We start from the raw sequence: 16,551 nt of genomic DNA, 5'->3' as shown, positions 1-16,551 counted from the left end.
CTCTAGTTCACCCCCCCCCCCAGGAAAAGTGTGCCCCCTTGAGGGCATGGACTTTCATTTTTGTTAAGCAGATAGTAGGCCCTTAATAAATCCCTGTCAAATCAAAAGATCCTGTTTCAAAAAGAAGCCTTCCCTTTTAATAGCAGAATAGTCTTACCCCCACACCTTTCTCCTTCTAATGGGAAGTCTTCCTGGCACATTAGTCAGCCTCCACCCCACTTCTGCCCTGTTAATAATTCTGAGAACAAAGACCAGAGATACCCAGCCCAGGCAGATCTGCCAGAGAAACGAGAAACTCAGTGGGTTAGCTCTAGAAGGAGAGGTTCCTGATGCCTTCTGCACCTCTGGGTGTGAACCTACTGAAAAAAAGGAGAGAGGGGAGGAAATACAATGGGAGCTGAGGCTCCTCTGAGTTGGGTAGCAGGACACGGACAAGGCTGGGGGGTGGGGTTTCAGGTTCCTCTGGTCCAGAGAGGATTAGTGTAAATTCAGCCAGGTCCCCATTCAGCCCTGCAGCCATCTGTATACCCAGCCAGAAAGAAAGAGTTGGTGCTAATTGAGTGATGCCCAGAGATAGCCCCAAACACTCTCCAACAGCTGCAGTCAGCATTTCCAGAGAGCTTTTCATTTCTGTAAAGGACTTGGCAGTTCCTTACTCATATACCCTGCGGTGCTAGTTGGTGGCTATATCTTTAATCACAGCACCTCCACCTCCTACCAGTTCCCTTTCCCAGGCCAGGAGACATTCAGGGATTCAGCCGAGGCCTCCATGCCGAGCAAGGGCCGATGCCAGAATTAGGAGCCCCTCCTAACTTTTCTGTCCCTCCTAAACCGGTCATAGATGGCTTAAGCTGGGCTCTCCCTCTCTATGCCCTAGACCATGCAAGCAACTCAATCAAAGAAACCACAAAGACTTTGGGGTCCAGGAGATGCAAATCATACCAAAAAGGCAGATCTGACCCCATAAGGACTCTCCCAATGTGAAAGGCAGCTCCTCTTTCTGGAGGCTAGAGGAGGAGGTATGTTTGTTTTCTCAACCAGAAGCTAAAAACCAGACCAGAATTTCAGAGGCACATGAATATAATTTATTCAATTCACCATATAAAGAGTACAGGCCAGAAACACATTTGTGAGCTAGGAGGGACTTTGGAAATAAGCTAGTTCAGACCCTTCACTTTATAGATGAGTTAACCGAAACATGGAATGACTTGCCCACAGTGGCGGAGCAAGTTCTGGGCAGGGCCGGGCCTACTACACAGGCCTCCTCTACCCAGACACAAATAAATTTAAGCCTTCTACTTCTGAGCCAGGCAGAGCTAAGTGACTTAATAAGGGCTTTGCTTTTTGTTACTATTTTTCTACACTGCTGTGAACTAGTCCTCTGATGTTTTATCTCCATCACCTGAGGCTACCAGTCAGGGACCAAGAGGAGATGCGATCATTCAGAGGCAGTGGACCCAAAAGGCCCTTTTCCTTCTCATGGATTTTCTGTATAGTCCATATACACTTCTCTTCATGCCCACTCCCCGCCCCCCGTAGTCCGAATATATTAACACACATACACTTCCCTAGCTGGTCTACAAACTAGGTCTGGGGAAAGGGAAGAGGGAAACACAGGGATAGGAGAAAGATGAAAGACACACAAAAGAGCTCTTCCTAGCCTCAAGCAACTCCATAGGTAAGTTCTAGAACTTTGGTATTAAAACAACCACAAGACATAACCAAAGACACCAATAACTTAGCAAAATAAATATTTGGGGAGGCACTGCTATGGGACTGATGCAATCTGGTGGAAAAACTTTCCTCCAGGCACTGGGACCAGGAAGACGGGGGGGGGGGGGGGGGGGGGGGGGGGGGGGGGGGGGGGTTCTTGGGCTGAGCTGAAATGGGAAAAAAAAGAAAGAAAGAAAAGAAAAGAAACAAACAAAAACACTACAAGGGTTTCTGGGAATTGTGGTAGAAGACAAAAGCAGCAAGGACTAGGGCATAGCTGTCAGTGTCCCTAGGGATGCCTTCCTGCTACAAATCCATTCTCTGAAGGAAGATGTTTCTGTCTCACCCTCCTCCCCAGGAAAGGGTGAGAGATATCCACATTGAAGCCAGATAGCCCCCAAGCCTGGTAGGCATCCTGCCATCTTGGGAGAAGGACTAAGTGTTTGTTGGGGACAGAGAAGTGGGGAAATGGTGTGTTGCTAGGAGCTGAGCAACACTGGAGGGAAGAGAGGTTCAGTCCCTCAGGATGACGGCCAGTCCGAGTGGATATGTTTCTCTGTGTGTTAGGGCTGAGGAAGGCCAGGGTACCCTGTGTCCCAGTCCTGTTGTGTAACCCCGGTTTCCAGAACAGCTCGACACCCATTTTCAGAGGAAAAAAAAAATCTCTCTAATGAAGATCAGCAACAATCATGGTGTGGGTGTCACCACTGGCTCCACCCTCGTCCTAGCCTCAGCAAAGGAGGGTTTCTGTCATGGTAGCTTCCTTCAAAAGTCTCCAGGTCTCCAGAGGAAGGCCCGTCCCCTCCTCTGTCTGCCCAGCACACAGAAGAAAGGAGCTCAAGAACTAGGCATACAAACATGAGGCCCTGAGGGCAGCCAAGGAGCAGTCAAGAAGTAAAAGTCTGTGATACAACAGGGAAGGTGGGTTTTCTCTTTAGGCCAATAAAGGTACCAAGCAGCAATATTCGGTTTTGCAGCTCAGGTTTCCACCACCCGGATGAGAGGCAAGGGCTTAGGGTTTGGAGGCCTGGAAATCCTGATGCTGAAAAGAAAGACAAGAGGAGAATACTCAATGCCTTACGTCTGGCTCTTCAGCTCCAATGCCCCCTCCTCCACCCTCTGCATCTTCCACTTCTATCTATCTGGTTTACTCCTTCAGAGGTAACTAGTCTTCCTAGTAATTCTATTCTCAGGTACCCAGTTTTTTAAAGCCCGAATTGCCAATCACCTCTCCGAAGTTTGGTGCCCTTTGGGAAAGCAGTGAGATACATATAATGGCTTCAAGACCCTTGTCAGTCCTATGAAGCTGAAGCTGTTCTTTATATCCATATATGTTCTTCTTCTCCAATCATCCCATAAAACATCTTCAACCTTGGCCCATCAATGATGTCAGGGAAGAGGAGAGGAGAGGGCAATTTAGAAGGGGACAAGCAGAGATAAGGAAAGAGGAAATGTCAGGATGACAGGTAAGGAAGGGTTAGGGTGGAAAATTAGGTTTAGGGTTTAAAGTAGGGGTTCTTAACCTTTTTTGCATTAAGGATCCTTTGTGCAATCTGGGGAAGCCAATGGACCGATGGACCAAGCCAAATAAAGCCAATGTAATAATATTTTTGCATTCATAAAACAAAATACATTAAGATTACAAGGGAGAGGGCAACTAGGTGGTGCAGTGAATAGAGCACCGGCCCTGGATTCAAGAAGACCTGAGTTCAAATCCAGCCTGAGACACTTGACACTTACTAGCTGTGTGACCTTGGGCAAGTCACTTAACCCTCACTGCCCCGGAAAAAAAAAAAGTCATCTAAGATTACAAGGGAAACCAATTGATTAAGTAGAATTACTGAAATATTTTTTTCCAAAGACTTCACAGGACCCAGGTTAAGAACCCCACCTGGTTTAAAGGAATAGACTTTTTCTTGTAAGTCATCCCTTCAATACCAAGTAAGATAGAGAACTCAGTAAAGAGAAGTCCTCCACAGCCAAGATTGTTCCCTCTTCCTCCTTTCCTTTTTTCTGGCCCAGACACCACATATATCAATATACACGCTCACCTTCCCAGGCCATCACTCTTGGTTCGGGTCTGGGTACTGAAATTGCCAGGGCTGATCTGCTTTTCAATCAGGTGTTCCATTCGGTCATGCATCTCTAAATTCTAGAACATACATTCCAAGGTGAAAGCGTATCCCTTCTCTTACTGTAGTACCCTGCCCTCTCCCCGATGAATCCTTTTTTGTCACCCCATCCCAACCCTACACTTTGGAGATGTTGTTACTCCGCAACTGAAATGCCTTCTTCCTTCATAGCCACCACTCCTTATCTACCCCTTGTCCAGGTTATCTTTCTATCCAACAATGATCATTCCTTTACGGTGACATCCTTTCCACTTCTACACTCCAGTCCCTGTGGGATAAACTTGTCTAGGTAATCTTTTAAGTATTTGTACATATCATGTGTACACGTGTCCAGTCTCCCAGACTGGGCTGTGAGCAGCCAGAGAGTAGGAGGCCCCACTTCCACTTCTTTTTTGTCTCTATGTACCACCCCCTCAAGTCTTCAGTAGACGGTGATTGCTCAATAATTATTAGTTATTCAGAAGACTGGAAGGGCCCTGCAGCAAAGGTAAAAATTATTCAGTAAACACAACTACACTTTGCAGATCAAGGCTACCATCCCAACAATGAAAACCTGAGGGTTAGGACCAACCCTAACTTCCCGAAGCCTTGCCCGCCATTAGCCTCCCAATCTTCTCAGGCCCCAAGAGCCCAGATTTCCCTCCAAGGCCACTCCCATGGGTCATACCTCAGCTTCCAAATAAGCAACCTTTTCTTTGAGCTCCTGGATCGTTGTGTCCTTTGACTGAATCACAGTTTTAGAATTCTGGAGCTGTGAGGGCAAACAATGGGCTAATTGAAAAAAAAATGAACATAGGCCAAATGAACTTTCACCTCTGGCTGCTAGAGAAGGTATGGAAATGTGAATTTTCACCTCTCTATGAGCTTGCATTCAGATTGCTTTTTGATAGAAAAGGCATTTCAATCAATATGATGATTGAGGTGGAGCAGGAGACCAAATAATTCAAAACGATGGATTCTATTTGGCCACAGAATATATACATTCTTTAGGGCAGCAGATGTACACCATTCTAAGTATGTTTTACTTAGCCTCATAAAAAATGAGTCTGCATTCCCTGAGCACAATCTCACAGTGTGGAGAGGGGAAGACAGCCCTGAAATATGTGAGTGTGTGTTAGGGTGGAATCCATCTTAGGACTTAAAATTTGCTATAGGTCACTTACAAAGACAAAGCAATGAAAGCTTACTCTTTTCTCCTTTGACGACAGATTTCTCAGAATGGCTCACAGAGAAAGGGGGAGGCTCAGTTTTGGCTCATTTTCTTTCCCCTCCCCACCCTCTATGGAAAAGGCAGATGATCAAAAGACAAAGAGGGGAAAAAACCAAAGCAGGAGAGAAAAGGATCTTGGATAATCTAAAACAGGGCTTCTTAAACTTTTTCCACTTGTGACTGCTTTTTGCCCGAGAAATGTTTACATGACCCCAGGTATATATGTATATAAAATGGGTTTACATAACTTTTTACTGTTGCCAAATTTTTCACAACCCCCCCATTCAGTTATGTGACCCACAGTTTAAGAAGCTTTGATCTAAACCTGGATGACCCAGGAGTCTGCTACAAACACTTGACCAGAAACCACTGCATATCAGGCAAGATCTCCTAGTGGGGCAAAGGGATTTCCCCTTCCCAGACTTTACAGGCAAAAATAATTCCATAGGTCAGTGAGGGCTGGGGTATTTTTAGGAAGGAGAAAGCAAGAGGGTGGGGAGGTCTGGTCTTACCTGTTCTATCATCTGCCTGACTTTCCGCTGCTGGCTCTTCAGCATGTCATCCAGGTGATGGATCTTCTCCCGAAGGCTGGCCACTTCCTTCTCTAGCCGAGCAGCCCTGGAGAGAGAAAACACCAGAAGGGTTGATGCAGAGAAAAAAAGTGCTCTCTCTGTCCAGTTACAAGATCAGCACAAGAGAGAAGGAAGAATTCCCACAGCAATTAAATTCTGTTTCCCTTTGCTCTGCAGTGGATCGAGCACTTGCCCTGGTGTCAGGAGAACTAGAGTTCAAATCCTGACCTCAGACTCTTTTTTTTTTTTAAAGTGAGGCAATTGGGGTTAAGTGACTTGCCCAGGGTCACACAGCTAGTACGTGTTAAGTGTCTGCGGCCGGATTTGAACTCAGATACTCCTGACTCCAGGGCCGGTGCTCTATCCACTGCGCCACCTAGCTGCCCCCAACCTCAGACTCTTGACACTACTAGCTGTGTGACCCTAGGCAAGTCACTTAAACTGCAATTATCTCAAACATCCAGGGCCATCTCCAGTCGTCCTGATGTATATCTTGCCACTGGACCCAGATGGCTCTGGAGGAGAGCATGAGGTTGGTGACCTTGCACAGCTTCCCTCCCTTAAATCCAATTCCCTGCCAAGTCAGGACATCACCTCCTGATGTCACGGTCCTCTTCAAGAATGAAGGACAAAAAAAATTTTTAAAAAAGAATGAAGGACAAAACTTCTGAAGTAGGTTTTTTTGAGTCCAAGTATAAGACTTTATATTTATCTCTACTTAATTTCATCTTATAAGATTCAGTCGGGGCAGCTAGATGGCGCAGTGGATAGAGCATGGGTCCTGGAGTCAGGAGGACCTGAGTTCAAATCCGACCTCAGACACTTAACACTGGCTGTGTGACCCTGGGCAAGTCACTTAATCCCAACTGCCTCACCAAAAAATAAAATAAAATAAAATAAAATAAGATTCCGTCCAGTGCTCTAAGCTGTCAAGACCTTTCTGGATTCCAACTGTCATGCAACATGTTCTCCTGGTTTTGTGTCATATTCAAATTTTATAAGAATGCTGCCTATGCCTTTATTCAAATCATGATAAAAATCTTAAATAGCACAGGGCCAAGTACAGATCCCTAAGGCCCTCCACTGGAGACCCCCTGCCAATCTAACACTGAACCAGCAGCCATAGAATGGGTGATGAATCCATCTAATCATGTTCTCCTTTACTCCATATCTATCTTTTTTTCATGTTTTAATTTTCTTTATTATTCAAAAAAAATATCCTTTTTATTTACTTTTTTGACTCTGTGCCTGTGCTTTCAACACCTTCACAACAATTTTCTGCTCCTTAATCAGGAAAGCATGCTTGATCCTGTCATGGATACATTTTGGTGGGGGGGGTGAGGCAATTGGGGTTAAGTGACTTGCCCAGGGTCACACAGCTAGTAAGTGTCAAGTGTCTGAGGCCAGATTTGAACCCAGGTCCTCTTGAATCCAGGGCCAGCGCTTTATCCACTGTGCCACCTAGCTGCCCCCACTCCTTACTCCTTGACAAGGTCCCCTGGATGTTCCATGAACAAGACACATTCTGGGCATTTTCTCTGGCTCTCTCTTCTATTCCAACTATTGACTTCCCTGGCTCCCTCTGAGTCCCATCTTCTACAGAAAGCCTTTCTCAACCCCTCTTTATTCTAGGGTGTTTCCTCGATTAATTATTTCCTGTTTTCAGGTATAGAGCGTGCTTTGTATTTATTTGCATGGGGGCTCCCTCATCAGGTACTGTCCTTGGCCTTTTTTTGGGGGGGGGGAGAATATCACTAGTACTCAACACAGTATGTGCTTAATAAATGTTTATGATTGACATTAGCCCCTGCTTTTTCCTTTACTGATTTTTAAACAAATGCCTTCCACTATCTTTCCCTGGCTACTTCCCCCATCCACGACTTCTGGATTTCCTCACATGAATATGTATTCTAAATATATATTCTGAGAGGAAGTTGAATGGCAAAGTGGATAAGGAACTCAACTGGATGTCAAGAGACTAGAGTTCAAATTCTGCTTCAGTCACTTCCTGTCTAGGTAAATCACTTGAACTGTCAGCCTCATTTCCTCACCTGTAAGATGGGGATAATAATAGTACCTAACTCTCAGGGTTGTTTTGACAATAAAGTGAGCTCACATGTGTAAAGCAGCTTTTAAAGTACTATATAAACATTAGCCATTATTCTTTTCTTTCTTTCTTTCTTTCTTGTTTTTTTTTTTGCAGGGCAATGAGGGTTAAGTGACTTGCCCAGGGTCACACAGCTAGTAAGTGTTAAGTGTCTGAGACCGGATTTGAACTCAGGTCCTCCTGAATCCAGGTCTGGTGCTTTATCCACTGCACCACCTAGCTGACCCCAACATTAGCCATTATTATCATCCATCCTTACCACACACACACCCACACACACTCCATTTTCTCTTATGTTTCTTTTGTTCAGGGCAGACTGATCCAAAGCCATATTCCAGTCATGAGTTTCAACCCACTAAGTCTCAAAGATACCTCTGAGGTCAAATACGCCTCCTCACAGAAGGCCTCTTGGTTCCTTAAACACTGGCCATTTCTGTATAGACATATGAGCCCTTGGCCCCTTTGGGGGATGTTTTCTCCTACAAACTTCTGGATAGCTTAACTGCTGTTCTTCATTTGTTGTAATGGTGCATTTACTATGGAATGGCATTTGGTAGATATGCACAGGCGGTTTCCTCACTGCCCATCCTTATTTCGAAGCCTCTTTGATTGAATTTGTAAGGCCCCAGACATATGCATTCCTATTAGGCTTTAGGCTTTATGAGGTACAGTCTGTTCCTGACCCTCAGGAGTCTGCCATCCCTACACTTTGGAGCTGTGCCCCAGGAAAAGCCAAAGCCCATTCTCAAGCACCATCCTCTTAATCAGCCATTCAGAATCCTAAATCAATTACAGTATTCTGCCTCCTTTGCCTTCAAGAGGAAGCAGTGAAGAAAACACAAATTGGGTCCCTGTGGTCTTCAGTTTCTTGACCAGAACACTTCATAATCTTGGCAATATGTTTTAGGTTCCTTCTGGCAGGATCATGTGTGCCCAAATGAATCACAAGAATTGGTGGTAGTTAGCTTTTTTTCTTTATTTTTTTTTAATTGGCTAAAATGAATTTTTTTGGTGAGGCAATTGGGGTTAAGAGACTTGCCCAGGGTCACACATCTAGTAAGTGTCAAGTATCTGAGGCCAAATTTGAATTCAGATCTTCTTGAATCCAGGGCCAGTGCTTTATCCACTGCACCACCTAGCTGCCTCCTTCCTCATTTTTTTTTTTTTGCGGGGCAATGGGGGTTAAGTGACTTGCCCAGGGTCACACAGCTAGTAAGTGTCAAGTGTCTGAGGCCGGATTTGAACTCAGGAACTCCTGAATCCAGGGCTGGTGCTTTATCCACTGCGCCACCTAGCTGCCTCTCCTTCCTCATTTTTAAATGAGGAAAGTGAGGCCTAAGGAGAAGTGACTTACCAAAGGTCATAAAGCTAATGAATGGCCCAGCCAAGGCTAGACGTAAGGCTCCTAACTTCCAGCAGTTACTCCACTGTATCACAGGGTACCTTCAAAGCAGATAGAACCCCAATCCCCAGAAGGCCAAGCCACTTAAGAAGAATGTTTTACGAGGCTCAAACCTGTTGCTGCTATCTTCCTATGCCTCAGAAGCACAAATGCTGGTGACCCCATTTTTTTTACAAGGTTGGGGAGGTCCAAACCTATTGGGAAACCAAACTAGAGAGCCCGATGGAAGATTTCATTATGTTGCAGCTGCATCCCCAACCTCCTCTTGGGGTAACAGTGAGGGATACCTAAAACCTAGAAATCTAGGATTCTGTCCCAAAGACAAGTTCAGCCTGGGGTTTAAGCTCCAAAATTTCCTCTTTTCCCACCTTAATTCTCTATTCTTCTCTATCTCCATTTCTTTAATTTGGAAAATCAGCATTTGATATGGCTAATTGTTAAAATGCTTTAAATGTGTGTTAATATGAATAAAAAAGATTTATTAAGCACTTACATGTGCTAAGCACTGTGTTACAAACACCAAAGAAAAAATAATGTCTGCCCTTGAGGAGTTACATCCCCATAGGGGACACTACATTTTGAGGAGTGGTGGCAGGGAGGGGACACGTTTGGTCCAGAAAGTTACTAAGGATGCTGAGTAGCAATCTAGGGAACCTAGGAATGTATATGTCTGGGACCTTACAAATTTAATCGAAGAGGCTTCAAATGGGCAGTGAGGAAACCACCTGTGTATATCTACCAAATGCCGTTCCATAGGAAATACATTGTTACAATGAATGAAGAACAGCAGTTAAGCTATCCAGAAGTTTGTAGGAGAAAACATCCCCCAGAGGAGCCAAGGGCTCATATATCTATGCAGACACAGCCCTGCTAGGAATAAGGGCAGAGTTGATTGGATTAGGGTTCCTGAGCTAGAGAGTGGGGGAGGAGTGAGGCAGAGAGGATAGCTGAAGAGGGAGTGAAGGTGACTGCAGCCTACCTGGTACATGCCTATTTATATATATATATGTGTGTGTGTGTGTGTGTGTGTAATCTTATATATGTGTGTATATATATATATATATATGTATGTATAGATAAGATTTTATATAAGCTACAGAGTGTCACAGAAATGGTTTTAAGCATGTTGACATTTAAGTGGTGCACCCAATAGAACACCAGCACTAGTGAGGACTAGCAAGTGGGCTTCTGTGGTTGCATTATGAATAAAGCATAGGATTTGAAAGTAAATCCTAAGAACGGACTAGGTTATGAAGGGCTTGAAATCCACAAAGAGGATTTTATATTTGATCTTGGAGACAGTAGGGAGCCACTGGAACTTATTGATTCAAGTGTATGTGTGTGAAACATGGGCAGACCCATGCTTTAGGAGGATCACTTTGGTGACTGGGTCAAGGATAATTTGGAGAGAGGAAAGAGTGAGGAAGGGAGACCAATTAAAATACCTCTCACTGCTAAGGATAGGAGATATATTTGTAACCAAGCCAGGGCCAGATAAATTTAACTACATAAAACCAAAAAACTTTTGCACAGACAAAATTAATGCACCTAGGAAAAGGAGAGTGGTTGAGTGGGGAAAAAAATCTTTTATCAGACAAATTTGATACAAAGTTTAGCATCCAAGATAAATATAAACACAAACACACACACACACACACACACACACACCAACAGTCATTCCCCAAAGATAAGAGGTCATTGGATGTGAATAAACTGTTTTCAAAAGGAGAAATTGAAAAGTATTCACAACCACAGGAAAGTATGCTCCAATTCACTAATAATAAGAGCAAATCAAAACAACTGAGGTTTTACTTCACACTCTGAAAATTAGCAAAGACAACAACAGATGGTTATAATCAATGTTGGAGGGGTTGTGGAAAGATAGGCTCTCTGGTGCACTACGGGTGCAGCTATGAATCAGTACAATCATTTTGGAAAGCAATTTGAAATTATGTAAATAAAATGACCAAAACATCCATACTTTTTGACTCAGAGAGTCTGTTACTGGGCTTATATCCCAAGGAGGGCATAAGAACAAAGTCCCCATGAATACCAAATTATTTTTGTGATAGCAAAAGAATTGGAAACAAAGTGGATGTCCGTCAGTTGGGGAATATCTAAACAAATCATGGTGCATGAATGGAATGGAATGTTACTGTGCTGTAAGAAATGATGAATGCAATGAATAGAGAGAAGCTCAGAAACATCTATATAAACTGGTGCAGAGTGAAATAAGCAGAGCCAACAAAACACTATGTACAGTAACCACAACAGTGTAAATGGAAAGAATTTTCTTCTTTTCTCTTGATCTTTCTCTCCCTTCCTTCCCTCCCTTTCTCTTTCTCTCCCTCCTTCCTTCCCCTAAAATCCCTAATAACCAAATAACCACATATAGATTTACACAGGCCTTTTGGCTTCTTCCTCTTATGCTTCTATTAATTAAAGCCTCCAAAAGAGGCTTGTTCTTTCAGTTTCTGACCTACTCTGGAAACAGACTAGGTCAGGGGAGGCAGATGACAAAAGCACAGGCCTAAAAATAAAATGTTTAGATTTTTCCACGGCTGACCTAAATTTAAGCTCAAGAGCCACAAGGACCAGGCTAAAGGCTTCGAGAAAGCTCTGTCCTCAAAGACTGTGACAGGAATTACGATGTACAGGTCCTCATAAAAATTCTACTTTAGACTATAGCAAACACAATAACATTAAACTGGATCTGTGATGCATCAGATTCATCAGCTGAGAGTTTATTTCTGTTACTGTTTATGGTCCATGGCACAAAGAAGCCAGAAATTCTTCAGTGGCCTAGGGCTCCAAGTGACCTAATTTGGTATTGCTCTGCATGTTTCAGGCTTTCTCTGTCACCATGACCATAAGGAAATTAGAAACTGGTTTATTAATTATTATTTATTACTTATTATAATTATTGCTTATAAATTATTAATTAAATTATAGGTAATTTAAATTTACCTTCCCAATCACAGTTGAAATCCCTTCTTTTGCCTCTCTGCTGGATAAATATACCATTTCTAGCTTCTTTCAAGGCTCTGCTTGGTTTCTTTTTTTTTTTTCTTTTTTCTTTTTTTTTTTAAGTAAGGCAATTGGGGTTAAGTGACTTGCCCAGGGTCACACAGCTAGTAAGTGTTAAGTGTCTGAGGCCGGATTTGAACTCAGGTCCTCCTGAATCCAGGGCTGGTGCTCTATCCACTGCGCCATCTAGCTGCCCCTCTGCTTGGTTTCTACTTCCTATGTGAGACCTTTCCCAATCCCCAAACTTTGTCAGTTCTCTCTCCTTTTTGAAATGACTTTGTCTGTGCTTGACCGTGCATATCAACTGAGTCTACTGCACCAACCCAACCTCATGCTTCCCACCTCCTGCTAATGTAAACTCTTCAGGGAAGTTTTGGTCTTCCTGTTCCCAGTGAGCAAGTGATTTCCCCAAGATCACAAAACGATTAAGCTTCAGAGCCAGGATTGCAGTAAAGACTCCCCTTTCCCCACTATACCACACTGCCTCAGGTCACCCGACTAATCTCTGTTGGAACCCTTCCAGTAACAGGGAGTTCCATAAACAAGTCTTTCTGTTTCTACTCACACTCACCTTCCACATCATCCTTTAGTCTGTGGCCAAACAACTTTTCCATTTGCTGAGCTCTAGCCACACCACTTTATTAATCAAAATCCTTCAATGGATTTGGCAATTAAAGTTCAAACTCTGATGCCTGGTGTTTAAGGCTCTGCCTTTGTTATTTTTCAGTCGTGTCCTTTTTGTGGGGCATCTAGGTGGTGGATATAGTGCTGGGCTTGGAGTCAGGAAAACATCTCCCTGAGTTCGAATCTGGCCTCAGACACTTACTAGCTGTATGACCCTGGGCAACTCACTTCACCCTGTGTGCCTCAGTTTCATCTGTAAAATGAGAAGGAAATGGCAAACCACTCCAGTACCTCTGCCAACAAAAACCCAAATGGGGTCACGGAGAGTCGGACACGACTAAAAAAAAAAAGACAACAACAAATATAGTTGCCTTTCCAAACTTATCTCAGGATACTCCCTCTACCTATGATTAGTCTGAACTGGATTACTACTATTTGTAGCCCATTCATGCCTTGTACTTCACCTGCCCTCAATCCTTTTCTTGCTAAAATCTTATGCTCTCATTCTTTAAAGCCAAATTAAACTGCCACTTCCTCCAGGAAGCCTTCATTGATTCCCTCCTCCCCCCCTTTCCCCCATCAGTGATGACCTTGATCCCCTTAGACCTCACACATGTTATAAACTCTTTTGAGGGCAGGGTCTCTGTCATATCCAAATTTCGCATATCTCCAGCATCTGGCAGGGTGTGCTGTACACACTAGATATTTAATATCTGTTTTGTTGATGGATATGTTCCTGTGCACCTCTCTTCTGCGTAATCGGGTATTATTTCGTTCTAGATTTATGATTGCTAGGCCCACAGCCTTACTAAACTCCACCTGCATACACCAGGCAGTTAATCAATAACTCTTAACCTTGGCTCTAATGCCCAAAGCTTTCTTGTGAGGTGGTGACTGACGACCAAGCCAAACACCTCCCCAAAGATGGTTTGGGCTCCCAAACGCAGTAACAGGCCACGCCCTGAAGAAACATGTGGGTGAGTCAGGCCAGGAAGGTGTGACATCAGCAGCAGCAGCAGCAGCAGCAGCAGCAGCTCCCACCCCAAATCTAGCCACTGTGAGAGGCACAGAAGTCCAACACCCCCGCCCCAACTGCAGAGTGAGCAAGCAGGCACCCTTACTTTTCCTGTTCTGCAAGGCAGTCAGCACTCTGGGTCCGAAGCTCCTCCATGGCCGTCTTCCCTTCCCTGACCTTCTCCAGTAAATTCTGTTGTTCCTAGGCAGAGCCAGAGGAAGGCAAAGTTGGGATGCAGGAAAGGCATCTGCCTCCCTAGTCGGTCTGGGGAGAATCCTATGGCAGGGACTAGGGCCAGCCGCCAAGCACAATCAAGTAGGCTGGGCCAGTTGCATGGGGTGCCTTTTGCTGAAATCAAGAACCCTTCTCTCCCACCCTCTAGTAACTGGGCTCAGAAACCTCCCAGCCTCACCCTTCTGCCCTCTGGGGAAGCCCAGCCCTGATGAATCCAGGACAGATTCATCTGCCAATTCTGGGTGCCGTTCCCCCAGCATCAAGTGCCAACCTAAGAACAGTCTCCAAGCTGATAAGGGAGATGTACAAGCTGGAAATAAAGAGGCTTCCTCAGCAATGGTGGAGGCTGAGGTGAGGCAGGAGAAAGAACTTCCTGACCTTCAAACATGGGAAGATACAAGGAAGCATCTCCCAAGGGAGGCGGTAGAATGTTCACTTTGGGAGTCCTTTAAAAAGAAAGCAGCTCAGGGGCAGCTAGGTGGCGCAGTGGATAGAGCACCGGCCCTGGAGTCAGGAGTACTTGAGTTCAAATCCGGCCTCAGACACTTAATACTTACTAGCTGTGTGACCCTGGGCAAGTCACTTAACCCCAATTGCCTCACTAAAAACAAAAAAACAAAAAACAAAACAAAAAGAAAGCAGCTCTCTGAATGTCGAGGCAGCAGGAGTGCCCTAAGGCAGGGGGGTGGACTAGGGTCATATCTGAAGGTGCCTCCTGGCCCCAAGGACACTAAATCCCAAAGAACTCAACAGTCACCTTCTCCATCCCCAGCATGCTCCTCTGAAGCTCCAGAATTTCTGCATCTCTCTGCTCCAAGTTGCTCTCCGCTTTCTGAAGGGCGGAACTGCTCACCTCGGCTTCTCTCTGGTACCGGCTAAGTGTGGCCTGAAATACAGAATGGTCAGTTGGTAACTGGGAACAATCTACCTCACACATCTGGGTCAAAATACATATTAAGTGTCCAAGTCACTGTGCTAAATACTAGAGAATGAAAAGACAGAAATAAACCTGTCCCTGCCTTTAAGTAGCTGACATTTTATTAGGGAGAAACATCATCTCTGCCTCCATCCATCCATCCAACCAAGGAGGACCGCCCCCACCTTGTGCATATGCACGCATGTGTGTACACGTACCCCTGCCCCTTAGAAAGCTAGAGATTCTGAGGAGGTGAGGAAGAAAGTGCAGTCTAGCCCAAGGCAGGAAGTCAAAAGATGGCATGTTGAGTTTGGAGACTAGGGAGTGGGCCAGTTGGGCTGGAATACAGTAAATGAAAGGGGGTAACATAAGTCTGGAAAGGTAGGTGGGAGCCAAGGTTTAAATGCTACACTGACCTAATGAGGAGAGTGACATCACAGGGAATGTTCATCTGGTGTGGAAGAGGGACTGAAAAGGGGAAGAGGAGGGAGGGAAGCAATGAGCCCAACTTTGAAGCTATTGCACTAGTCCTGGCAGTGATGAGGACGGGGACCAGGCTACTTACAGCGAAAGGGGACTCAATACAGATATGGTAGGGGTGGGGTGGTGAGGGATGGAGAAGGGTCAAGGAATAGCTCAGAGGTGATGGGCTTGAGTTATTGAGAAATAGGTGGAAGATTTGACAGAAAAAGTAAAACCTGAGACAAGGAAACTGCATAGCAGTTGTTGGAAAGAGGGTAGGACAAAGGAGAAACGAGGCTTTTTTTCCCCTACCTATTTCAAGATAACTCTAATGGGCTAGAGCTGAGCTCAGCCAATCCTCAAACATTTATTATATACCTACTTATGCCAGGCATTGTTCTATGCACTGGGATTAATACAAAGACAAAACTGAAACAATTTCTGTCCTCAAGAAGCTTCCATTTTATCAGGGTCCCTAAAGGCAAACTTTTGGAATTCTCTCCCCAACACCCACCATGTTAAGATTAAGTTTAAAAGGTAACAGATGGAGATGGTAGTCAGCTAATTAGCCACAACCTATTCTCAGCTACATACACAAACACAGCTGGCTCCCACAAGTCCACAAATGCTCACGCTGGCCGACTTGCCCCCTGGGTAAACAAAATAAAGAGCTGTCTTTCTGATTCAGAGGCAGATAACCCAGGCTAGGATCATCCTATCTTCTCACAGAGAGGGAATCCACACCAGCAAGAGAAGTTGCCTGATGTTTGCTGTTTGGGGGAAGGGGGAATGAAGGGAGAGAGGGAAAAAAAACCTGGAATTCAAAATCTTACAAAAATGAATGTTGAAAATTATCTTTACATGTAATTGGAAGAAAAGATGCTATTAAGGGGAAAAAGAAGAGAGGGAGAGAGACAGAGACACAGTGAGAGAAGTTGCCTGGAACATCAAGCCCGACTTCCAGTAAACTCCAACAAATTTAATCCACCTTCAGTGGTCCCCATTCCCCAGGTCCCATCAGGATTTAGGTCCATGTTTGGCATCAGGTTCAACTGTACTTACTGAGGCCTTTCATGAGAACACAGATCTAGTGAACAGAGTGCTAGACCTGGAATCAGGAAGATCTGTATTCAAATT

General features: G+C 44.5%; 1 protein-coding gene across 1 annotated transcript in view; it reads right to left on the bottom strand.

The window, feature by feature from the left end:
- Positions 1-1,858: 1,858 nt before the first annotated feature.
- Positions 1,859-16,551, bottom strand: part of TUFT1 (tuftelin 1) — a 38,535-nt gene continuing 23,842 nt past the window's right edge. Inside the window, exons 7-12 of the mRNA XM_043999432.1 lie at positions 14,794-14,922; positions 13,909-14,003; positions 5,568-5,673; positions 4,513-4,596; positions 3,765-3,865; positions 1,859-2,755 (exon numbers count right to left, since the gene is read on the bottom strand). Coding sequence (XP_043855367.1) covers positions 2,692-2,755; positions 3,765-3,865; positions 4,513-4,596; positions 5,568-5,673; positions 13,909-14,003; positions 14,794-14,922 — 579 coding nt within the window. The 3' untranslated portion in view covers positions 1,859-2,691. The remainder of the gene's footprint in view (positions 2,756-3,764; positions 3,866-4,512; positions 4,597-5,567; positions 5,674-13,908; positions 14,004-14,793; positions 14,923-16,551) is intronic.

The sequence above is a fragment of the Dromiciops gliroides genome, chromosome 4 (assembly GCF_019393635.1).
Source record: "Dromiciops gliroides isolate mDroGli1 chromosome 4, mDroGli1.pri, whole genome shotgun sequence".
Classification (NCBI taxonomy): Eukaryota; Metazoa; Chordata; class Mammalia; order Microbiotheria; family Microbiotheriidae; genus Dromiciops; species Dromiciops gliroides.
Note: the sequence above shows the minus strand (reverse complement) of the source record. Positions and strands in the feature narration are given on the sequence as shown.